Genomic DNA, 25,368 nt, shown 5'->3' with positions numbered 1-25,368 from the left:
GCGTTACAAAAATGAGACACTTATGATGTACGAATTTGTCTACCAACAGGACTGTGTTTAATTTTCTCTTTTACGTTTTTGCAAAATAAACGTTTGTAGAATTGTACAACTAGGGAATTGTAAAAGAAAATGTTTCACAAATGGCAGACAATTTTTGTTTTTTTTAATATATACATTTTAAGTGATTTAAAAAAAAAAAAAATTGCAAACAGCTAGCCAAAATGGCATGCAAAAATGCGTCACCATATCGAAGGAAAAATAACCAAGTCAAGAAAAAGGGGCCAAAAAAAGTGTGCCATGCCGCCTTTTGAAGAATGCTCAAATGTTAAAAAAAGGGAAAAAAAACGCGCAACACATTTTCGATCATCAAAAAAGTAAACTAAAAGAGATGCACAGTTCTGCCATTTGACGAATCAACAAGTAGCAAAGTAAAACCAAATGGCTCCACAGCTGCGTTGCTGCATGGACAAACCGAAGAGACGAAGTACCCAAAAAGGAAACATTTCTGCAAAAAAAAAAATATCGCTTACGAAAATAAAAATTGCGCTACTCAAAGGAGAGGCTCCATGTCACAATTCTTTCCCTTCATGAAAAATGCACAGCAAGTGATTAAAAAATGTCCACCATAATATGCCCGTTAAAACATGTATATATGTAGGGAACAACGAATACTTAGCTTGGTTCCCTCTTTTGCGGGGGAATCATCAAACTGCTTTACGCATAGTTTACAACTGTTAAACGAAAAATATCCATACAGGTCAGCATGGGCCCCATCGAATAAAATGGAATCACCTGATAATGCAAAGGTGATGCACAAAATTTTCCCTTTTCTTTAACAAAATTGCGGAACAAAGGGAGGGGGGAAAAAAACTCTCGGCAGCGTCTTAAAATGGTGAAATATTTTAAAAGTGCTTTCCCCCCAAAAAAACATTCTCAACAACTTCAGTAAGAATGCATGCAACCTTCGAAGCAATTTTATACAGCAACGTTTCGCTGGACTTCAACCTATTTATTTAAAACAGTTCCTTCACTTCAAAAGGTTAGGTAACTTCTCCGAAAATGCATGCAGTAGTATAATCGTTTTTTTTTTTTTTTTTTTTTTTTTCATGCTGCCAACACATGTTGCATTTTCCCTTTTTGCCCATTTTTCTCGCCTACGAGTAATCTCTGTGCGGCTGCTATTATATACATATATATGCAGCATATTTGCCGATTATTTTTTTTTTTTTTTTTTTTGCGCCCCTTTTTTCCCGTTATATATTTCACATCAATGTAGGAAATAAACTCCTAAGGACTCATTGTTTTCGCAGTTTTTTTAACTTCATCCCTGAAAATGCAAAATAAGGAAACTACAAAATATAGGTTACGTCGACTTATCGTTTGAGGCGATCGGCACTTCACTTGGCGTGAATTGTGCTGCTGCGCCGCTTTGTTTTTTGCTTCCAAAGAAATGCGTGAACTATTTTTTAAGCTTAACCCGCATCGGCTCGCATGTTGCAAAAACAACGTAAGTGAACGGATAAATCATTTGACCAGAAACGATGCAAGTAATTACGTCCGATAAGATAGGCCTACTCAAGTATGTACAATGCAGACCCAAGAGCTCCATTTCTGAGCAAACGCTCCAGCCCGACTTGAGGAGAACAATCAACCACGTGACGTGGTCTGGCGGATACGGGTAATACATTTTATATATATCCACCGTGTTGCGCGCGCACATACCCTACTTCTACAGGCGCATCAGTATGATATGTAGATGTTTATGCGAGAGCAAAGCGGCTTGCTCTTCCCACCACAAGCGCTACCGTGTTGACTGGCCCATATTGGGTGAAAGCCCCTCTTGCCGCTTGCGCGACGTGCAAGTGGAAGCGCCGCAAATCGGTGTATATACCTGTCCAAAAAATGTTCATTCGTCACGCACAAACCACCAGTTACTCACTTTTTTCCATACTCACCCCCACCCACCCCCTAAAAGAGGATATGAAGAGTCACAAATAACGCTATGCAGAAAGAATGGGCTAATCGAAAGTTTTGACTTCCCGTGTGATGAACCAAACCCGAATATCAGCAACACGTGCTTGCTATCATTTCTTAGTTGCAACAATTGTATTTACACAAGGATGCTTAATCACCACCATAGTGTGATATACAAAGATTTGCTCGATAAAGAAAAAGAGAGATATACTAATTATGCTGAGTACATGCCCCTCTATACAAGTGAAAATGTAAAAAATGGAGTGTATGAAAATTATCTGCAAAATGATAGACTTCTCCTCACCGTGAGTAATGGCGGACATGTACATGTGCTAAATTGGGACTGCGACAATGAACGTAATAAGTACCATCTCAGTAAGGAAGATGAAGTGAAACACGAAAAGGATGCTACGAAAAAAATGCAGCTTTATTTTAAAAACTACAAAGACGAAGTATTGCAGTGTATCGAATTCAAACAAATTGAAGAAAAAAATAGCCATAACAATGTCATCATAAAAAAAAACGAATATGCAAATGTGAGATTGGAAGACATATGCACAGATTATCACTTCGATAATATGCTTTCCGAATCAGCTATCTGCCAGTCTTACATCTTAAGTAACCCAATTGATGCTGCCTGTGTCAATGAGGTACTAACAAACAGACTAGCCATCGGGGGCTACAGAAATTCTTTAAAAGTATTTGATTTATTCACGGGCAGCTACATTTGGAAAGCAAAAAACATAGGAACTACTTTGCTAAATTTAAATTGCGAAAGTTTAATAAAATCTGTCAGCTTCTTAGACGACATCAATGTAAACATACTGTCAGCCGCAACGTATGATCACAAAATTGTTCTATATGATATGCGTTGCCAAGCAAAGCCGGTCTACGTTTATGATCACTACAAGAGGGGGAATATCAGTCAAAATAAGTTTTCCTGTTTTGATCATAACTACTCGGAAAGCGACCTCGTGTTTACGTGTATAAGCAGCAGCTCGCACGTGGGGTGTGAGGAAAAGGTGTCCAAGGGGGAGCCGCAGACCCAGGAGGGAGAAATGGAGGGAACAAACGAACAAGGCAAAACGCGTAACGGAGAGGCAGACCATAAAACAGAGGAACATAAAACAGATAAGGAACGACGCTCCCGCAAGTTGGCTCCCCAGCCACACTGCGCAGAGGAAGAACTCCACGCCAAATTTAACGTCCACCAAGTGAAAGCCAACAATTTAAAAATGTATGAAAAACTTCAGCAACAAAAACGAGGCGAGGATGAAACAACAATAGTAAACCCAAATGGGGAAACACAGGAAAAAAGGGATGCCAGTCCATCCCCCCCGAAGAACCCAAGTGAATCACAGTGCAACAATTACTTCATAAAAAAACTCGCCTCCAAGGACAGCCAAATTATCTTCGTCTCGGATAACTACGGAAACGTCTACAAGTTTGAAGTCATCACGGGGAACAAACTGCTACAATATATTTATATAAAAAAATGCGCACAGGAAAAAGTAACATGTGAAGAAGAGAAGAAGGGAGACCCCTCCTTTTTACTTAAAAACAAACAAAGCTTGTACGAATTTTACAAAGAATATCAAAGTAATAACAAAACGCACATGCGAAATGACCTTCCTGTTATGTGGGCCAAAGACAATTTTGATCAATTCTTAATTTTATTTCTCAATAAATTTAAAATCCATAATGGGGCCGTATCTTCTCTAAGTTTACACAGGGGAGGGATTTTCCTTTGTTCAGTCAGCTATGACAGATTTTTAAGCATATTCAATTTAGAGATGAAAAAGGTTGTTAAGAGAGTACATGTCGGTCATATACTGACCAGCTGCTTGTTTCGGTCCCTTCCCATTAAAGAGTCAGAACATGAGTTGAAGAATGGGTGCGGGCCCAAGGCATCCAAGCGGCGAAAATTGCTCCATGGGTCCGGGGAATCAGAGGACGAGCCATCCAGCGAGTGCGAAAGTTGGCACGACTCCTCGAATGAGTCCAACGAGGGTGTAAGCAAAAGGGAGAAACGCCGTCAGGGGGAGGATGATAATGAGGAAGAGGAGGGTGACGAGGATGAAGAGGAGGGTGACGAGGAGGAAGAGGAGGGTGACGAGGAGGAAGAGGAGGGTGACGAGGAGGAAGAGGAGGATGATAATGACGATGATGAGGATGACGAGGATGAAGAGGAGGATGATAACGACGAAGAGGAGGATGATAATAACGAAGATGACAATGATGAGGATGACGAGGAGGATCAGGATGACGATAACAACGACAATGACTATGATAACGGAGATGACGATGGCGAATAAAGCTAAAGCGCCCAAGTGGCACAAAAGAAAGACACAACGACTAGCGCTGAGGGCGCCACTTCAATCAGCAAAGCGGTGCCCACAGTTGGGCCACTCCTCATGTTGTAAAAAGGGGCCAATATATGGTATCTCCCCATTTGAATCACCAATAAGAGGGCTCAATTTATTTGTGTCCACCTTTGGAAAAGTGCCTCCCCACGGATGGCGTGTCATACACCTAGGGCAATTCCCTTTCACCGCAACCCTATGCAGTGTTCTTTTTAATTAAAAATGTTAATTGGGGGTCATTTGTTTGGTTTTACGTTTTTTTTTTTTTTTTTTTTAAACGTTTCTTTGGCATTCTGCGCACAGGAACGTCTTTGTCATGTATATACAGACACATATACACAGACATGATTACTTTTTTTTTTAACTTAAAAAAAGAGTAAAAAAAAAGGTTTTAACAAAGCATACTGTTGTTCTGGTACGCAGGGGAGAGGGGAAGGATCCTGGAAATCACTTCACACAGGCTTAATCTGAAAAGGGGAAAAACACGTACGTCAGTTTTAACCATGAGACGGGGCTGTACAAACGTACGATAAATCCCATTTGGGGGGAAGCACTCCACCGCATAAGGGTTCCTCCAACATATACATACACATTATATAATTATTGCCCCTTGTCGCTCTCTACTTACCCTAAAGTGCAAACAAATGAGAGAGAACAAGAAACACTTCAAATCCTGCACGAGGTAGTAGAATACTCTGAGTCCCTCTGGGTCGTCGCACTGTTTCACATCAGAAAGTGATCCAATTTTAGAAGTCGTAAAATAATATTCATTCCCATCTAAGAAAATTTCTAGCTCCTGTTTTCCTATTTTATCCGGGGCAGGCCATAACTTATCGGTTTCTTTGCAAATCTCCGATTCTTCAATTATGCGTTTTAGCTCGTTCAGTACGGACTTACTCACGTACGCTGAAAAAATGGGAACCAATAAAGGGGATAAGCAGTGATAATTAATATAAAACGAAGTCTCTTCTTCTCACTGGCCGATTTCAGCATTGGTATAAGCACAGATGAACCGCCCCATACAGAAATAAACACACATATGACGCGAAGTATACACCTGTGCATTCTCGCTTACCCTCCTTCCTAATAATTTTGTCATTTTTATAATTGGAGTTGTTGGCATATCTTAGTCTCCCCTTGGAGTTGAATTCAAACTCGAGGAACTCATGGCCGAATTTCCCTTCATGCCCAACACTGCAAAAAGGGGGAGTGCATGCAGGGGGAAGAGCGATGTGGTGACAGGGCCATATGGTGATAAAGCGGAGAAAATCCACCCACCCCTATCGGCATCTACACATGTTTACATCACCGTGTCGATCGCCCTGCCGCGAACAGAACGCATCAGTCAACGTTGCCGCACAATAGGGTGAACCCCACGCGAGTAAGAAACCCTCATGAGCTGTGAGAGCCACCCTTTTTTTACTTACTAGTATCTAAAGGAAAATCTATCTCTCTTGGACATCTCCTCTGCGATAAGCTTTTTCTTTGTCGGCTATTTGTTGCAAACGCATATATATATCACAGTTATGGGTGTTCATACGTGCATTTAAAAAATGATGCGCTTAGAAGAGGAGGAAAGGCTGACTTTCTTTAATGACACTTTTTAAAAGCAGCTGTTGGAAGCAATTTTGTTTTGTTTCCTTTTCTGTAGCTCTTTTTTTAATTTGCATCGTTTTCGCAATTTTTAAGTTGTCACGTTAAGGAGGACGCAAAAAAAAAAAAAAAAAAAATTACAATGTTGCCTACAAAAAATTGGCACGGATAAGCAATGCGGTGGAGAACGAAGTGCACCTTTGCTTTTTGAATTACGCAGGCACTTCGAGAAAATGCAAAAGTGACAAAAAAGTAAAAGCTAGCAAATGTGAGCGGTTCTGTTTAAAAAAAATGCCTGGCCCGCTTTTCACGAAAAGCATACAAAATGGTGAATATGCGCTCCCTACATCACATATCCACCTTTTAGAGATACTTTTCTACTAGCAACTTGACTCGCGGGAAAAGGTATCTCTTATCCTTTTGCGGCATTTCGTTCAGTGTGCACCTCAGCCGTTCATTCAGTTTTTGCAGGCTCCTTTTTGCTGCTGCAAGTGGGGGTTCGCCCATCATATGTGGGCCATCTGGATTATCTGCCTCATTTGCCTTATCTGCCTCATTTGCCGCATCTCCTGTCGCGCCCCGACAGAATGTCATCTCCATCGTCTTCGCGACCTCCTCCATGATGCAGTACGCGCACATAAGGATATCTATTAAGAACTGCACGAGGGAAAAAAAAAAAGTAGTAAAATGGAATGGGGCAATTCTGTTAAGTAAAATGGGCAATCAGGCCTACCATGCCAATCACACCACTTATGGACAATGCGCAAAGGGATAAAACGAAACAGGGAGAAGGGGGCCACCGCACACTCGAATGCACACACATGTAGAGAAAACAGAAGCGACACTTCGCCCTACGGATAAAGGGACATAATAATGGCGCTCTAGCGCGCCCGCGAACCGCCACGCTTATTTGCGTAGGACACCCTCGCTTCCGCTCACCGAGATGGAGTAGTAACTCCGCTGGGAGAAGGGACCATCAGATAAGCTCCACACTTTTTGAATCAACCATGACACGAAATGATGGAAAAAAAAGAAAAAGTTTAAATCGTAAAGGTACTCATTCGGAAAGCAGTCCGAATTGTTAACCAACCGAGCATACAAAATGTTCCTGTTGAGTGACATTTTAAAAATGGTGATTGCCAGCAATTTGATGATTCCCCTTACAGGTACATCTACTATGCTGTTGAAACTGACGATGGTTATGCTGCTCTCAATTTTTGTGAGCATATTTTGAAATTCTACGTGGGTGCTCAGATTATATTCCAAGTTCACGCTTGTCATTTGTTGAAGGTCCTCATTAACGCTGCATGTGTACATAACGCCCTGCTCAAATAGGATGTCAAAATATCTACAGGCCATGTGGGAGTGCGGCATCACATATGCGAACTTATCCAATTGGGGTTCTTCTTCCTTGTTGCCACTTTTGGAAAGGGTCTCCTTCACGAACTCGACAAAAGTAGCCACGTCAACCGTCGCATCTTCACTGTGGTCGTAGTACATATGCTCCCGTCCAATCGCTGCATCAACTTGTAAATCCGCTTCCCCCTGCTTGACAGCAGCCAAAACGCCAGTAACTTCTTCTCTATCCCTGCGGTTCTCCCCCACATCGATTGCTCCTCCCTCTGGATGCAAACTTCCCCTCCTCTTGGACAACAAACATGGGAACAAATAAAAAGATACGAAATAAAACAGAAAAGCCACTTTAACTAGTACGAATAATCTATCGCAATCGTTTGAGCACCCTGCCATGGGGTGATCAGTCAACCCAACCCGATCGATTACCCCAAATAAGTAATCCATTATGAAAAGGGAGTTATTCAAATTCTTTCCCTTATTCTCAATACATACGTTAACATTAGAAATGATGAATGCCATTCGTTTTATAGTCAAAATGAGGTTGACATATTTCTCTCCACCTGAGACCTGCGCAACGGTTGTATGTCCATCTCGGTTTGAACAGTTCACATGCATAACTGTGTATATGTCACTTCGGATAATAAAATTCCACTTGGATACGCTCATCTTGAGAAAGAAAAGTAAAAAATCTTCCCTATATAGATAATCCTTGTTTATCCTAAATGTGCATTTTTTTTTGAGAAAATAAAGAGAAATCCCTTCTTCTGTCTTCCCCCCATCTGGGTTAACCTCCGCATCGCCCTGGTGACCCTGTTCGGGGGAGACACCAACCAAAGGGAAGCTGCTACACTGAACGTTTACTACGCATGTGTAGTCATTCCAAAGAGGGGTACGAAAAACCCGGGCCAGAAGAACCATGGCTTCTTCCTCCCCCAAGGCGAAGCGCAAGGTACTCCCCTCCTTCTCAAATTTTAAAATCAAAAAATAAATGAACAAGAGTAACCTTCTACTTCTATTTTCGTACAAAAAATACAGATTAGAAATTAGCTCAAAGGAGTGGATCATGTGTCTATTTTTGCTTAAAAAGTAATCAATCAGTATCTCTCCCTTATCCTTCATCACATCATCCAAGTGGGTCCTTACATCGAGGCGAAGCAGCTGTTCCATTTCCAGCCTGGTGCCAATGCAATGGTTAAAATTCACGTACGCCTTCTTCACCTTCCGCTTATTTACACTTAGGAAGGAAAGGAAAAAAAGGCAGTTATTCACAAAAATGGCGTTATTATAACTGTACAAAATGGAAAATAATTTTCCAACAAAACAATCAAAAGTCTGTCTCGTAACTATGTTGATCGTACTTCCTCCATTCTGCACAAACGAAATCGCTTCCATTGTTCTACTCCTCTCTTCTTCGTTAAACGTTTCGAAAAACGTGTCGAAGAAGTTATTATTTATGAAGCACTCACAGTCTGCTAAAAGTACGAACATGAAAGGGGTGGTTAAGAATGGAAATGATGACCTCCTGTTTTGGGAGCCTCCCTCATCCAAGTGATCCGCACTCCTCCACTGGTAGCTATTCTGTTGGGTGTTTTCCTCTTGAAAAGTGGAGAGTCTTTCCCCCACATGTGGTACTCCATAATCGGGTTGATTCACCCCCCCATTTGCCTGTTGCGCAAGGATAATTACAAAGTAGCAAAATTGATCCATCTGGTCGATACTGCTTTGCGAAAAGTTGCTTAAATATTTTAACACGAGTCCACATAGAACTCTAACCTCTCTACCATTCTCATACATGTGTACTTTTTTTTCCACCAATTTGATTATCCTTTCGGCATTGCTATAAGCAATATTACTGTTGTTGCTTTTCTCCCTCTGGTCGGTGTTTTTCCCGCTTGCTTTTCCCTCATGGGATGCTCCATCTTGCCACACAGTTTTCTTATCCTTTCGATGAATAAACATTTCGTACAGACAGACTAACAGGTGAAAGTATTTCCTTGCATACTTCTCCATGTTTTTTTGTGTCCCCTTCTTCCTCTTCCCATCACAAAAATTGTTGACTACATGAGTGCTTACTTCCGTGTGACTTCTCCCTTCACTGTGATGAAATGAATCATTCCCCCTTTTTACATCCCCGTTTGGGGCACCTCCGCTTCTTTGCTGCTCCGGATTTTCTACGGTAAAAAATTCACATCGTAATAGGGCATAAAAGTAAATGGAGAGACAATACTTTACTAACCCTACGTAGTTTATTGGAACCTTCCTATTGGCATCCTCAAAATTATTCATCTCTTTTCCACACAGTGATAAAACCAACAGGAAGAAGTAGTAAATCATGTTCAGCACCTTTTTGCAGCTACTTAACTCAGCTGCATGTTCGTTAATCACCCCCATTGCTCTGTGCAGAAAATTATTAATTAGGATCATCATTTCTTGTTTCAAAATTGTTTTTTTCTTCTTCATGATAAATGTTATTACTTTTAAAATCTTCGTGTAGAGGTGAATCAAATCTACGTTGATCGAATTGTATACCACTTCATCCATAAAGTTGTACAGACATTTCAGTAGTTTTGTGTAAATCTCCATTTTGGTTGCCACCGGGATGCTCGTTTTTGTCTCCTTCTTCAGCAGGAAGGGGTCGTTACAGCTGTTTCGCTTGTTCGTGCGGATTATGAATTCGTAGCAATTGTCCGGGTCTCCCCTTGATTCGTCATCAGGGATTTCTTCTCCATGGAGAGGACCCCCCTCCTCTGCTATGTCAATGGATGTTTCTTCCACGGAACCACTTCTCCCTTGTTGCTTCACCCCACTGGGGAGGTTCCTCCCACCCCGCTTGAATCTCCCTTTGTGCTTGAACAAGAGGAAGAAATACTTCACCGTTGTGACCTGCTTCTCAATCGGCAGCGAAACGAAGCAGCCCAAAATGTTGCTCAAAAATTCATAGAAAAACTTATGGCAGTAGTGAATCTTCGTAAAAAAGAAGCTGTGACATAGCTCCAGGTTTAGCACCTTTAGAGGGACTCTTCCTATCTTCAGCGAGTGAAACAAGCAAGTTTTAATCTTGCTGTGGAAGACATCAAAATCGATATGGCTATTCACCAAATGGTAAAATATTTTGGAGGAATAATTACGGACATTTTCATCGTCATCTATAATGCCCTTTCCGTAAATCTCCAAAATTTTTTGCACATGATTTGCAATTAAATTTTTGTTTTTCCTTATGGCTTTAACTAGTTTGGCATAATTCAGCTGTCGTATTTTATTCGATGCATGATCTGTTTTGGCGAATATCGAGAGGTCGAATTCGTCTTCGGTGTCCTTCCGAATTATTTTCTCCTTAATTTTTGTTCTTTTTAAACATTTTGCATAATCTATTTTGGTTTCCTTCGCCTTTTCCCTCTTCTTCTTGTCACTTTTCAGTTTTAGGACACCCATTTTGTTGCATCACTTGTTGATAGCGCATATGCTAGGGATAGGGTTAGGGGCTATGGACGGAGCTATGGATGGAGCTATGGGTAGGGGCTACGGGGGAGGAATATATAGTCGCAACGGGGAAGGACTATATTGTTGAAGCTGCGCGGCTACACTAAAAGGGTAAGGCGACTGGTCTTCCCTTCAGCGGGGTCCTCTAACTATGAGAATGTTTGTCAAAATGGGAGCAAACGAACATCTCCCCCTGGAAAACTTAACAAAGGTAGGCTTCTCAAAAAAAAAAAAAAAACACTCCCTCTCATGACAACAGTTTGCGGGTACCCAAAAAAGGACGTTTCTGCGGGACTGGTGGTCCAACATGGGCTCGCAAGATGCTTTCCCTATTCTGCTCTCTACGTAACCCTCTTTAAGATAACATTTCTTCGTAGAAAATATACCAGCAAAATAATTGCATTCCCTTTCACCACAAACGACCATGACTAAGTGGGCCACTCCCATGCGGAGTTTCCACATATAACTTCACGTGGTGCCAAAAATTAAAACCATTCAATCTTCTTAAATCGGGAAAAGTATATAGAAAAAGGGAAACCCAAAAATTAAAAAGAATAATCCCAATTTATTTCAACAAAAAAGAACTCTTTGTCACCACTTGTTTATGTTGTAAGGAATACAAAAAAAAAAAAAACGGAGGAAAAAAAAAAAAATCGCCCCGCATGTACAGCCAAAAAAAAATTTCCCCGAAATCTTAGCTGACACATTTAAAAAAAAAAAGGCAACAAAAAAGGCAACAAAAAAGGGCAACAAAAAAGGGCAACAAAAAAAGGCAACAAAAAAGGCAGCGAAAAGGAAAACAAATATTGCACATCAAAAAGGGGGGTTTTATTGCCACTCGGTGAAAATGCATTATGTAAATAAACATGCAGATGGGAAGCGATTTTTTACAATCTTCTTAACATTAACTGATGATACCATTTTTTTCCACACTTCGTATGCGCTTTTATTAGGAAAACAACCAAATGGGGAAAAGGTGAACGAAACCGAATCGAGGGGATACCATTGCAAAACTTCGAAAGTTGGAACACTTTCAACTTAAAAAAAAAAAACGGAGAAAGATACCAAGACGTTATGCATGTAAACGCGACGTAGGGGCTCACGCACATGTGAATACGCGTTCGTACGTACAACGTGTGTGATAGTTACTATCGATGGCCGCTAACTGGATAATCCGCCAATCAGCTAAATCGCATTTTGGTACCACTTTTTTATCTCTCCATGTTGCATTTCAAAAGGCATTGCAATGAATTATAAAAAACGGACTCTGTTGTGTACCCAGCTAGCCGCCATTCCGCCAGTCCGCTATTCTGCTATTTCGTTATTTCGCTATTCCGCTGAGTCGCATACCCGCTTGGCCTCCTGGACGCGCTCACCGCGCCAACATTAGCACGCACACATTCACACGTACACATTTGCATGTGCACATTTGCACACACGTATATTCATTGGAACCCACTCCCTTGCGAACGCGTCGCGCCCGGGTCCCACCAAGCAACAAATGGGAATCACGAACCTGCTGCCCTTCCTAAAACCGATCGCCAAGAACACACACATAAGCAAGTACAAAAATGAAGTGATAGGAGTTGACATCATGTGCTGGATCCACAGGGGTCTCATCAGTTGTGCATACGATGTAGTCACGGATAACTACAATGACAGCTACTTGAGCTTCATCGAAAAAATGCTGGAATGTATTAATCACTACAATATAAAGGTAGTCTTCGTTTTCGACGGAGAGGAGTTACCAGAAAAAAAAGCAGAAAATTTAATCAGGAAAGACAGGAGAGAAAAAGCAAAGAAGGAAGCACAAGAAATCATAAAATCCGTAGCAAACCCAAGATCAGACGAGAGGGTCCTCAAAAAATGCATACAAGCTATAAGTGTTTCCAAAGACATTATAAACACCGTGATCCATTTTTGTAAAAAAAAAAATATAGATTATATTATATCTCCTTTTGAAGCAGATGCTCAGTTGTCTTACCTTTGCAGAATGGGATACATTTCTTGTGCCATAAGTGAAGACAGTGATTTGCTAGTGTATGGCTGCCCTCGCGTCTTGTACAAACTGAAAAGCACAGGAGAGTGCGATGAAATAAGCTTGATGCCCATTGATGATCTGATCGACGTAAACGTGATTAATAAAATTAGGAACCCCCTCTCGGATTCGTTTAACGAGTTTTACATCACCCCGATGAAGGAGAGTCGGAAGGATGCAGAGGGGGGGTACTCAGGTGGGGAAGAACATAACGTGTCAGATTGGGAACAGAATAACGCATCAGATTGGGAACAAAATAACGTGTCCGATTGGGAACAAAATAACGTGTCCGATTGGGAAAAGAACAACGTGTCCGATTTGGCCGAACGCCCCCCTACGCGCTCGCAACGACGGACGCGCCACCGTGCCGCGGCAAAACGGATCCCTGAGCAGAAAAAAAAAAGCTACCGCAAAGTGATGAAGGAGTACCTGGACCACTTCTACTGGCCAGAAGAATTAGACAAGCTAAAGCATTTCAGCATAGATATGTTCCTGGCGATGTGTATACTAAGTGGCTGTGACTACACAAACGATTTTCACATCACAGGAATGGGAATCAAAACTGCCTTCAGTTTAATCAGCCAATACAAAACTATCGAAAATATTTTCTCATTCCTCATTTCACATGATAGATGGAAGCGTAAAATACCGCCCAATTTAAACACCCTAGAAAAGCTGCTCAGTAAATATGAAGAAATTAAAAATGCCTTCTTACATCACCAAGTGTATGATTTTATTCTGTGCCAGAATATCCCAATCAATCAGTCCTTCAATAGTGCACTAAAGAAAAATGAAAATAAACTCCTCATTAATAAAATACGTGACTTTTCCCTCATATATGACAACAGCAAGAGGAGGGGAAATTGCCTGAACGTATACTCGGAGGACCTCTCCAGTGGTGCCAGCGAGGGGGGAAGCAACTTACTTCCTCATGGGAGCGGCAGTTCGGAGAGATGCACCGAAAGGAGTACAAGAGGTGAAGAAAAGGTAGATATCGCAAAGCAACACTACCCCAAGGACATGCTCAAAGGAAATGCTTCTCCAGAATCACCCAGCAAGAGATCCCCAGTTCCACCAAAACAAACTGCCATAAAGGAACATCCCTACTTAGACAAACCGAACAATTTCGAAAATATTTTTAAAAATTTAACATCCGAATGTTTAGAATATTTGGAGATATCCCCCGAACTGTTCAGGAATTGTCACGAGGGGCAAAATGATCTGAAGAAGCAGAAGGGAACACGCCACGAGGGGGCGGGGGGACACCCTCTTGGCAGAGACTATGTGGAGAGTGCTCAAGAGGGTTCCCATGGGTCAAGCGGTTGGATAAGTGGCTGGCAAAGCGGTAAGGAAAATTACGTAGCATGCCACCCCGGAGAGTACCGCCCAAACGTAATAGCCAAACAGGAATCGCCCAAAGGAGACACGCAGACCCGCTCTCCCCTGTACCCAAGAGGAACCATCCAGACGGCCAATTTGTGGTCCCCCATGCAATGCACCAAATTGAGCAAAATTGGTGATTCCCCCCGTAGTAACAGCTGCGCGTACGGAAGGGAGTACACGAACGATGAGGATGAGGAAGGAGTGCTGAGAAATCAAAACGATTCAAAAGATACAGTCCAGCCTAGCGAGCCCCCCGCATACAACTCCAGAAATGATCTACCTAGAGGAAAGGAAAAAACAAAATTGAGCAAGCGGAAGGGGAACCACGTCGACTCAGTTAATTTTAAGAAAACGAAAAGGAGCGTCGCATCCTCCCCGCACACAGGTGACCAAACGTGGAGCAACTTGTTGGACGAAAAGGAACCCGATTGCAGTAAACGATCGGGCCAAAATCATCCTGGCGAGATTCTCGAAAACACAAAGTGGATATCGCAATCAGGTGACAACTGTCAAGGGGTGGCTCGCCTTAAAAGATGCACCGCGCACGGGATCGACACGAACATTCAGGAGGATGCAACAAAGGGGAATCCGCAGAAGCAGCAGAAAGAAGAAGAAGCAGAAGGAGAAGAAGGAGAAGTCACCAACCAAACTGGAGGAATGAACAGAAAGAAAAGCGCAAGAGTTATGTACCAAAATATGAAGAGCAGCTTCCTTCTATTCAAAACGTTGGATGGGGAGACAAACAACCAAATGGGATCTTCAACGACAGAATTGAAACGTAACTCCACACAAGAGAAGGTGGAATGTGCACACGTGAGGGAGATTCAAGGGAGGAGTAAGGCCGAGCGGCCTGATGAAGAAGGAGGGAGTTCCGTGGAAACCGACATTTGGGACCGGAAGGACGAAATGAGAAGCGACGCGCAGGGAAAAACAATCAGCAAACCGATCGCCGAACAGACCAGCGACGTGAAAAACGAAATATACCAAACGTACTTCAAATCGGAAAGGAGCGACCACCCCTCAGACGTTTTCTCCCCATGCAAAAGTAAATCCTCCGCGGTGAACGAAAATCGCAGGAACCAATTGAGGATAACCAACTTTTTCAAAAAGTCGGAACGAAAAATCCCCAACTTGGAAGGCAACAAGGGGGGTAATAATAACACCTTTCCGTTGAGCCAACCCACAAATGGTTCCCCGAGTGGCAATGGAAAGTACTCCCTTTCAATTAACAACTCGGAATCAGCGAATAAAGAACAGCGGCGAATAAACTCCCCAAACGAATTAGGCATATATGAGAGACGAATGGATGGGATAATGACCAAGTATAGGCATAGGTTCTCTCTACAGAGAAACACAGAACAACAAGGAGTGGAGCTTCCGTACGGGGGCCAAGAGGTCCATGACCAAGACGCCCACGAAACAGACATCCACGAAAAAGACGCCCCCAAAACAGACACCCATGACGAATATGTGTTCCTGAAAAATCTGCACAACTGCGGATTGATAAAAGATCCGAACAGAAAGGAGTCCCCAAAATGGGTCGTCAAAGGTGGCCAGACCTGGGACGATGGTGTGAGCAGAGGGGATAGAGCCGACCAGGGCGAGGTTCGCCAGAGTGATCACCATAATGATCATCCTAACGGTCACCACAGTGATCACCATAATGATCACCCTAACGGTCACCACAGTGATCACCAAAATGACCGCCCGAACGATCACCACAGTGATCACCATAATGACCGCCCTAACGATCACTCTATGGATCACCCTTACGATCACCATGATCGGCCCGTCCTCGGAGACGCTCCCCACGCCGACCGCCCAGCCGAGAAAAAGGAAAAGCAAAAAGAAATTAACCTGGAGTATATCCTTCAAAACCTCAACTACAACTACCACCCGCGCAGCCACAAAATCAACACCTTTGACTACTTCAAGGAGAAGGAAAACCTACCCCCCCCTAACCCCTACGTGGATAACAATTTGTGAGCGAGTCCTGCTTCGCCCCACTGCGCGCTTTTCCGATCAGTACACATGCATGTATGCACGTATGTATCCATTTATCTATGTATGTGTGTACATTCTTTTTTTCCTTTTTTTCCTTTTTTTTCCTGGGCGTTGTAGCGGCCCCCCTTTCTGTAACACAAAAGATGCTCTTGCGTGTTATCTACACTTCCACGTGCCAAGCTTACCCAAATGATGACTGCCCAAATTGCGGCGCCCCTCCCCTTTTTTTTTTTTTCTTTTAAAGCAAACATACCAAAACTGCATCTTTAAAAACGCAACCCTAAATGCTAAATAATTTTTACAAAGTGGAGTGCATAACAGGCAACAAATGAGCCAAGACAGCAAAATGTCGGAGTTAACAGAAACAGTTACACTTGCGACAATCGCGCTCGTTAGAGAAAACAAAAAATAGGAAAAACAAATCATCCTGCTGGTAAATAATTAAAGTATGTGTCCGACGACGGAATCGCATACAAAGCTATGCCGCTCGCCTCCTTCCCAGCGCGATCAATTTGCTCAACAATTTCGCAGCTCACTTTTTTTTTGCTCACCTGAGTGTGCATCATAATTGGACGTCTCATTCAGAGTAAACGCTGGATACCGGGAGGTACGGCCAGACAGGCGCTAACCAACGGAAGCGTCAAGCAGGACGAGGAAACAAATTTGGACAATTTGTAACCATGCAGGGCACCGCTCTCTGCTGTTCCTCAGAAATGGGCAACAATTTTTTAAAAATGAACTTCTTCTTTTAGGAAAGCACTAAACTGAACTTTTCAGCATTACACGTTCTTCTTCAAATTTTAAAATGTGTTCCGCTCTGCCTCGCGAATCAGCTTCAACTTTGACTTCGCCTTTGACTTCGCCTTTTTTTTTGCAGATCCGCCAATCTGCCAATCCGCCAATCATACTCGTACGCACACATTGATGTCCACCCCACGGGAAAATGCGCAGACAAAAAGGAAGCGGCCACTTCTGGAGAGGAAACTGCTTCCCCATTTCATCTAACTGCTCCCGCACCGTACACCCCTCCTGCACACAGACCTCCACCTCTTTGTATCACCCTGAATTGACTAATTTCGTTTCTATTAACATCTTGGAAGCGCGTTTGAGGGGGAGTTCGAAGGGTTCTTCTTGTGTTCTCCCCAGAGGGGAGAGGCTCATCCTTTGTAGTTCTCTCGTCATAAGTAAAGTCATTCCTAACAACAAATTTACCAGAATGCAACCCGTTGCCACAGTAGTGCACATTTTTTATCTTCCCGTTGATTATGGATTTACTCCTATAAGGTATCATGCTGTTCAGATGATTAACTTGGAAGCCTTCCCTATGTGTTCCATGTCCATTGCCATAATGGCCGTTCTTCATCTTTTCACCTTCCTGAATGGCATACCCATCATAGTTGCTGCTACCTCCGTTCGGGGCAAATAAATTGACCTTGTGCATTTTTCTACTTTGATAATAACCAGGATGTATCGAATTGTCCTTCAGAGGTAAACGCTCAGGGTGGAGAAGTCCATGCAGAAAATATTTTTCTCTAAACTTATTCGCATTGTGTCTTTCCCCATTTAGTTTTTCCTTCCCTATTTGATATGATTCCCTTCCTCCATCCACCCTGTCCGGATTATTTCTCCTGTGTGATAACACTCCTCTAGGGTGTCCTTCCCAACTGACCGCATTCCCATGCGTAGCCAGTAGTACACAGTTACTGACTGCTCCATTTTGTGACACCTTCCTTTCTAATCCTACATTGGGTGCACTACCGTAAGCGTCTACAGTGTTTACGCTATCCATATGGTGCTGCCAGTTGTTCCTATGCTTGTCCAACCCTCCAGCTTTATCATTAGCATTCGCATAAGGGGAGGCAACCCTGGCTTTATTCCCCCTTACATAAATCAAACGCCCATTTAGGTTCACCTGCTCAGCCCCCTCTGAGTGCTTCTTTCGCCAATATAGTTCTTCCCCATTTGGAAGGTACACCACCCTGCCAACAGGGTTAGCCGCGGGCGTCCCTTTCCGGTTAGCTCCATCCATGCGGTGATTCTCAGCAGGGTGCTTCCCCACATGGTGCTTCCCCACATGGTGCTTCCCCACATGGTGATTCTTCAAATTGTGAAAGTCACTTACCAGGTCACCTCTGTGATGTTTTCCCCCGCCCGAATTCGCACCGCTAAAGTGACTGCGCAGGAAGAAGCGCCCCTTTTTCTCTCGATAAGACGCCTTTATCATATCTTGAATATTATACGTACTGCTGATCATGCTATCCAAATTAGACCTCATTCCTACCCCTTTGGCATTCTCACATGTGTGCCTTCCCTCCCTTGACTTATCATTTATTCCGTTAAATGCTACAGCACTCCTGCTCACGGGGATAGGAGTGACCTGCTTGTCGTCCCCAAACAGATCAGTCTTCCTCATCTCAACTGCCTTCCTCTGCATATTATGCAAACTTCTTCCATTACGCACCGATGCGGGGGTGTTATTACCACTAGTTGGGGCGTCAGTCCCATTTCCGCCTCCACCACTACTCTTCCCTGTGTCTGCATCCCAGAAAGAGTGGCTCAAACGAAAGGCGTTCCTAAAATCCCTTTTTTGTGACTCAGCCAATATCTTCTCATAGCGGTTTTTTAACGAGTCTAGCTTTTTCTTGTTTTCCTCCAGGGCGCTCATTTCGCTGTCGCGCTTAGAATGGGACTTATCCACCGCGTTGGTAGTTCCCACCACGCTGCTATCCACTCCTCCACCTCCGCCCCCATACCCACTTTCAGCTCCTTCCTTTTCCTCCCCCAATTTCGTTTCTAATTTTTTCTCAAAGTTCAGCCAGCTCTCCTCAACTTGGGAAATCAAACATTTCTTCCCATTTTTCTCCACCCCAGCGCTGGTCTCCTCGATGCAGACTTTCCCCCCATTGCGCACTGCCAAATCGGTGTTCCCTTTTGCGCCCTCTCTTACTGTGTGCCCCTCCATGATGTACTTCCTCACATCATTGATCTTGTTAAACTCAATATAGTAGGCAAACTTCCCCTTGCTGTTTTTTCCTATAATAGTTTTATTTTTCCAATTACTGAAGCAGCAGTTTTCACTGACTGATCTGCCCCTATCGCCATTCTTCCTGTCACTTATATTACCATGTCCTTCCCACACTCCTTCACCTGCGGAAGCTTCTCTTTTTCCGACCCCGCTGCTACTCTTTTCACCCTTCGAACATGACGTGTCTTTATTTTCCACCCCACTCATGACCTCATTGCAATTCCTCACTACCTTAGAATTGGGGAAAATGTTAATCCTATTTATTACCATGTTGTTTATCCCTACGTTGTTAACATAATTCTGCTTTCTCTTTGAGTCGCCTAACCGGAGTAGATGCCCTAGGTCGGATGCAATGGCTGGGCTTCCCCCTTCACCATTACTACTCCCCTTTCCGTATAGTGTCTCATTAGAGGAAGACTTTTTGCCAATCTTACTACCCTCGCTGGAGAAAATTGGCTTTACTTTCCTGTCATCTTCTCCCTTCTTGTGATCTCCCTTCTTTTTTGAGCAGTTTCTTCCATCCATTGGAGCCCTACCAGCTGTGCCACTAGCTTGTCCAATCTTTCCGCCGTGTGCACTACTACTATGACTACTACTGCCTCCACCTCTTTCCGAGATGGATACCGCGACGATACGACCCGATGGAGCCAAATTAGAGACATTACTCACCTGCAGCGAGTTATCCAATTTGCGAGAATTTACCAACTCGGCATACCTTTTCCTTCGGCAGTAAGCCCCCCTCCCATTTGAGTTCAAAGCAGCACCATCATTGCTACAAGTATTACAGCGACGTCCCTTCTTCTGCACTTTAGCACACTTACCGATCTTTTCCTTCCTCCCTTTTAGTTCAGACCCATTCTGCGTGTTCTGTTCCTCTGCTCTATGTTTGAAAATACCGCTAATACCCTTTCTCTTGTTAATATGCATTGCAAAATTTAAGAAAAATGACTTCGTTTCTGCCTTTCGTTGGCTCCTGTTGGGTTTCCCCTCCTTCCTGCTCGCGCTCACGAGCTTTGCCTTCTTCGGAATTGTCTCTCTGTTTGGGGCATTCCATGTAGACACTGTTCCCTCCGCTGAGACCAGAACTCCATCATTTTTGTCTGCCCTCGATTTTTTTAACTTCTTACCATTTGCCCTCAGCACAGTTGCTTCTCTCTCCTTCTCCCTTGCGCAGTTTAATTCCCTGTCACTACAGCGTGTCTGTGTTGTGTCGTCCTTTCCATCTTCCCCTTTCGCAGCACTAACATTTGTATCCTCTTTTTTCCCCTTTTTTGCATGAACCCAATTGGCAGGCCCCTCCTTTGCCATGACATCTCCCCCTCTTTCATGCCCATCCATGGCTCTCCCCTTGCATGTTTCTTCCAAAGTGGCTCTCTTACTATCTTCACGAGGAGGGAATATTTCCACACTTTTTTTTCCCCCTCTCATCATTTCCCCGTTAGGGTATGCCTCATCAGGGCAGAGGTCACCCTGTTTGTCTGCCTCCTCAGCGTCGGAGCCCTCGTTTTCATAATCCCCATCCACTTTGCAACATCTACCTACATCCTCTCTCCCGTCACTGTCGCCTCTATTGTCATCCTTTTCGTTACAGCCACCATCCTCTTCGGCGCATTCTCCCCCTTCTGCATCTTCTTCTGCGTCCTCTTCTGCGTCCTCTTCTGCATCTTCTTCTGCGTCCTCTTCTTCTTCTTCTTCCGCTGCTGCTGCTTCCTCCCCTGAATCGCTGCCCCCGCCGAACAGGTCCTCATCACTGTCGACCTCATACTCTATGGTGTGCGTTTCGATGAAGTTCATTACGTTCTTCTTGTTCACATTCCCATTGCCGTGGAACCAAGGGTTCCTTTTGCTACTCACTCCGTTTAGCGCCGTTAGAGGAGTTAGCGGCGTTAGTGCCGTTAGCGCCGGCTCCCTTACCTTCCTAATGCTAGCCTTGTTCAAGTTCCACTGGTACAGCAATGAGTTAAAGGATTTTCGTTCGTACTCGTTGTAGATGCTTTCTATTCCGGCGTAGGTACTTGCATGCTCATTCGGCTCCTCATTACTAGCATCATCTTGGTTGGATTCCTCTTCGCCGGTGTTTCCCTTCTGCATGGTGTCATCTGGAATGCTCCTACCTCCCCAATCGACACACAGATTATTCCCGGGGACGACTTCTCCACTACCACCGCTAACCCTCTCAAAGTCGGACTCGCCTCGACTCAACAAATTGCCAAAATAGAATTCCTTCATCTTCCGTAGCCTCTTCCTACTTTCATACTTATTCGTAATGTACTGAAAAAAGACAAACTTCCTCAAAAAATACAACTCCTTTTGCAATCTTCGTATGTCCTCCTCATACACATAGGCGTTGTTCCCCCTGCTCTCGACCTGTATCTTCTTTGCCCTAGAAACTAGCTTCAACGACGACAGCGTGTCACGGACATTTTTCATGCATGAAGATATGGTACATATAAAAACAGTTTTGCTGGACCCTCCCAAAGAATCCTGTAGCAGTCTCGTCAAAATGGAGTTTCTATAACTAATGTTTTTATTCCCCTTTGATAATTCGTTAATACATAGGGACAGAGCAGATAAACTCCTATTGATAGAACAAACTTCTGTGGTGTATAGTTTTTCATTAGATGCTGCATACTTTTCATTTCCAGCCAAGTCAATTAGCAACAAATTTCCTGACTTAAAGCACTCAGGCTTCGAATGATTGACATAACGTAACTCTATTTTAAATATCGAATGTGATCTTGTTGACATTTCATTAGTTTTTGTGATTCTACATGCTCTGTTACTTGTGCCATCTATCAGAAGCTCTATCAGCTCTTCGCAGCTGGCTACCTCCACAGTTAGCAAACCAGAGACAAACGTGGCATTGTTGGAAAGCTTAGACTTTTGAGTGCTTAAATAGGGCTGTGGTTCCGTACACGGATTTAGCAGGTCAAATATTCTATCGTTATATAGTTGCATGTAAGAAGCGTACACCTTCACGTTTTTAAATACCTCCTTCCTTTTCTCCGCGTAGGTGTCGCGGGCCCCGCTAAAGTTACCACTTCGACCTCCACGTAGATCAGCACGTAGATGATCGCTCCTATCACCGCTCTCCCTGCCACTCCCCTTGGGAGCCCTCTCCACACGGTGCGCCTCCGCCTCGCCGCCAACCCCCCTCTGCAGGGACAACCTGCTCATTATTTCCTCACACGCCCTGGGAATCATCCCCTTCCTGTCTGAATTCAAAATCAGCCGAATTTCGTCCTGCAAATGCTTCACATTAGGCTTATACTCCATTCGATATTCGGCAAACGTTTTGCAGTTTTCGTACTTCCCATAATAGCTGCTCTCACTCATGCACTCCGCATTTGACTTGTGATAGTACCTAGCATTGAGTGCTCCGTTTGGCGCAATGTTTGCGCAGCTGTTCTTGGTGCTGTTCGGGCTGCTGTTCACGATATTATTCACTATACTGTTCACGATACTGTTCCCGGTGCTGTTCGCAGAGGTGTGCGCCGCGTTACAATGAGCACTGCACGACGAGTCGTACATTTTCTTATAACTGCAATAGTTTCCATTCACCAGGGGGATTACTCTCGGAGGGAAGTTAAAGATCGGCTGGGAGCAAGACCTCTTTCTCTCGTACAAAAAGTTGTTACTGCTGCTGTTGCTATTGCTGTTTCCGTTTCCACTAGCACTACCGCCACCACCATTTGGAGGTCTCAAACTGTTCGTATTGAGTAACAACTCAATCGGCTGCATGCGCCTTAGCGAGTGGCGGATTTTTCTCTTCTTCCTCTTAATTAGCTCCATGACGTCTGGACCAATCATGGTGTAAGTTTTCCCTGTCCCCGTATGGCCATGCGCAAACACAGTTGCATTCTTAAAATGGAAAACAGAGTCTATGCAAAAACAAATGCTCCTCCATATGTCCGATTGTGTGCTGCCTTCATTGAAAATTCTATCCACGACAAATTCACACTTCTTGTTTTCACTGTGCACTCCGTAATTAATTAATATTTTGTTTGATCCTCTTTGCGTGATTACATTTTCCAGATTGTTCCCCACAGAATCCAGCGGCTTAATTCTAATGCATGTCTTTATTTGCGACTTGTTCCAATTCATGTCTAGATTGTTGTCCGGGCTATCCTCATACCTTTCTGATACGCTGTGGATATTCTTATCATTTTCTTCTCGCAAAACTGAGTCGTTTTGATCAAACTTGAGAAGATTCCCTTCCTCCGGTTCCTTCTTCTTGTCATTTTCACTTCTGTTCGTTTGGCATGTGGCTACCTCGTTCATTATGCACGTATTCACTTCGTTTTTTCCCAATGAATTATGGCTAATCATATCATCTGTGCTGGATTTGCGTTCTCCACTTTGGTTGCCACTCCCTTTGCATTCTCTTTTGCACAAGTTAACGTAGCCTTTCCTCTCCCTTTCGGCGCAGGAATTGCTAGACCCAAAGGAACAATCTGTCGCGTTTTCTTCATCGTTATTATCCACATTTAGAGTGCTCTGCTTAGAGAACTCCTTATATTTATTTCTCTCGCAGGAGCGGTCATTATCGCTGTTGTATTCCACCGTTACGCTCTTGTCATACATTTTGTCGGGTACATCCACGAAGGGTTTGTTCGAGCGACTCCAGTTACTGTCTCGGTTGCCACTGTGGCTACTACTTCCACAGCTGTTCCTACTTCTGCTTCCATTACCGGTTCTTTTAAAAGGCTCTGCCCCCTTGATTGCCAAAACTTCTGAGGGAGCCCCCGACGTGCACACACTTTCACAGTTCCGCGCTTCATTGTTCTCGTCCATTATAAGGCTGTCCTTCATTTGCAGTTGAAAAGCAGCACAGTTATATGCGTCTACCCCCGTGGATTTTACTTTATGTCAGTTTGTGCTTATTGTCTGCTAAGGCAAATAGTTGTTCTTCACAGTGTTTAAGTTCCCATGAATGAAGATACACTTATGTATGCATACGTCTATATATACACACGTGTAATGTTAAAACCTTGGGGGCATTAAAAACAGACTTCCAGGGGGGATATTTTTGCAGCACTAGAATAATTTCAAAAGGGCTCACATATTTTAATATCCTCAAATTTAAACACTTTCATGGTTGCAGCGTGTTTCGTGCGTTGGTGGAGGGGGGAAATTCAGAGAGGGACAAATTACAGGTGCCCAAAAAAATGTACGTACGTTTGCATATATACATAAGTACATAGCAGCGGCAGTTAAATGTGGACGTAAAAACAGTTTGGCATATGGGTGTCCCAGAAGGGGGGCACACGCGGAAAAAAAAAAAAGACTCCGTCTCAGCACAGCCAAGCAAATGTGTAAGCTGGTTGTTTAGCTCCTCTTTTTTTTTTTTTTTTAAATTATTTTCACTTTTTTGGCTTTACGCGTAGCTCTTGCTAAAAATGCAGAAGCTTCGACAACTGTGTGTAGCGTAAAGGGGGAATTCTCTATAAAGCTAAATCGACGCAAAAGGAAAATCCCCTCTTTTTTTTTTAAACAAACTTGTGAAGCTATGTCGGGCAAGCAATTTTCACAATCATCCGCTAGACATTGGTATGTTACCCCAGGGATGCACGCTGTTTTTGCTTTTTCAAGATTTAGAATTTAATTGGGAAATCATTCCTCGTTCAGGAAAACAAACAAAAGCAAAGTAAAGCGAAGCGCATAGAAACAACGGAAAGAAATGCGACGCAACGAAAAACAAAACGTGCGCGTCAAAATGAAAGGAGTAAACAAAAAAAATGTCCACTGAGTGCGGAAAAGTACAAAACATACAAATGGCAAAAGTGTTAATTACACCAAAAAAATAAAAAAGACGTCGTGTAATCTTAAGGAGGTAATTAAACCTTTTTATTCCCTGAGGAAGTTCTCACACAACGCGTTATTGTTTTTCTTCTTCATAATTTTTACATACAAGTCCGCTTTGCAATTTTTTTGTGTACACGCTTGTTCTTGTTTCGGTCGTTTCGGACATTTTAGCTTTTTGGCCGTTTGGCTATTTGGCTGTTTTGGCTGCATAAAAATTTTTTTTTTTTTTTTTTTTTTTCCCGCACATCCCACGTAAAAAGCTTTCTATAGACGAAGAAATTTTCTGAACGGGTCAGGCAATATTTACCATTTAAAAAAGAAAAAAAAAAAAAAAAAAAACCTTTAAA

At 43.2% G+C, this 25,368-nt stretch overlaps 5 protein-coding genes across 5 annotated transcripts; 2 read left to right on the top strand and 3 right to left on the bottom strand.

Moving 5' to 3' along the window:
- Nucleotides 1-1,541: 1,541 nt before the first annotated feature.
- PCYB_032910 (hypothetical protein) lies at nt 1,542-4,289 on the top strand (the record flags this gene model as incomplete). The annotated part of the gene is made up of 2 exons (XM_004220963.1): nt 1,542-1,678; nt 1,976-4,289. The coding sequence occupies 2 exons, from the start codon at nt 1,542-1,544 to the stop codon at nt 4,287-4,289; spliced, it is 2,451 nt and encodes an 816-aa protein (XP_004221011.1).
- A 500-nt stretch (nt 4,290-4,789) lies between these two features.
- On the bottom strand, nt 4,790-5,799 carry PCYB_032900 (mago nashi domain containing protein; the record flags this gene model as incomplete). Its single annotated transcript, XM_004220962.1, has 4 exons — nt 4,790-4,804; nt 4,966-5,243; nt 5,413-5,531; nt 5,765-5,799. The coding sequence occupies 4 exons, from the start codon at nt 5,797-5,799 to the stop codon at nt 4,790-4,792; spliced, it is 447 nt and encodes a 148-aa protein (XP_004221010.1).
- A 494-nt stretch (nt 5,800-6,293) lies between these two features.
- Nucleotides 6,294-10,718, bottom strand: PCYB_032890 (hypothetical protein; the record flags this gene model as incomplete). The annotated part of the gene is made up of 2 exons (XM_004220961.1): nt 6,294-6,587; nt 6,870-10,718. The coding sequence occupies 2 exons, from the start codon at nt 10,716-10,718 to the stop codon at nt 6,294-6,296; spliced, it is 4,143 nt and encodes a 1,380-aa protein (XP_004221009.1).
- Nucleotides 10,719-12,267: 1,549 nt separating this feature from the next.
- On the top strand, nt 12,268-16,486 carry PCYB_032880 (exonuclease I; the record flags this gene model as incomplete). The annotated part of the gene is made up of 2 exons (XM_004220960.1): nt 12,268-16,155; nt 16,436-16,486. 2 exons carry the CDS (start codon nt 12,268-12,270, stop codon nt 16,484-16,486), a joined length of 3,939 nt encoding a protein of 1,312 aa, XP_004221008.1.
- Nucleotides 16,487-17,188: 702 nt separating this feature from the next.
- Nucleotides 17,189-24,028, bottom strand: PCYB_032870 (kinesin; the record flags this gene model as incomplete). The annotated part of the gene is made up of 2 exons (XM_004220959.1): nt 17,189-22,263; nt 22,342-24,028. The coding sequence occupies 2 exons, from the start codon at nt 24,026-24,028 to the stop codon at nt 17,189-17,191; spliced, it is 6,762 nt and encodes a 2,253-aa protein (XP_004221007.1).
- Between the last annotated feature and the right edge of the window lie 1,340 nt (nt 24,029-25,368).

This window comes from Plasmodium cynomolgi, chromosome 3 (genome assembly GCF_000321355.1).
Source record: "Plasmodium cynomolgi strain B DNA, chromosome 3, whole genome shotgun sequence".
Lineage (NCBI taxonomy): Eukaryota > Apicomplexa > Aconoidasida > Haemosporida > Plasmodiidae > Plasmodium > Plasmodium cynomolgi.
Note: the sequence above shows the minus strand (reverse complement) of the source record. Positions and strands in the feature narration are given on the sequence as shown.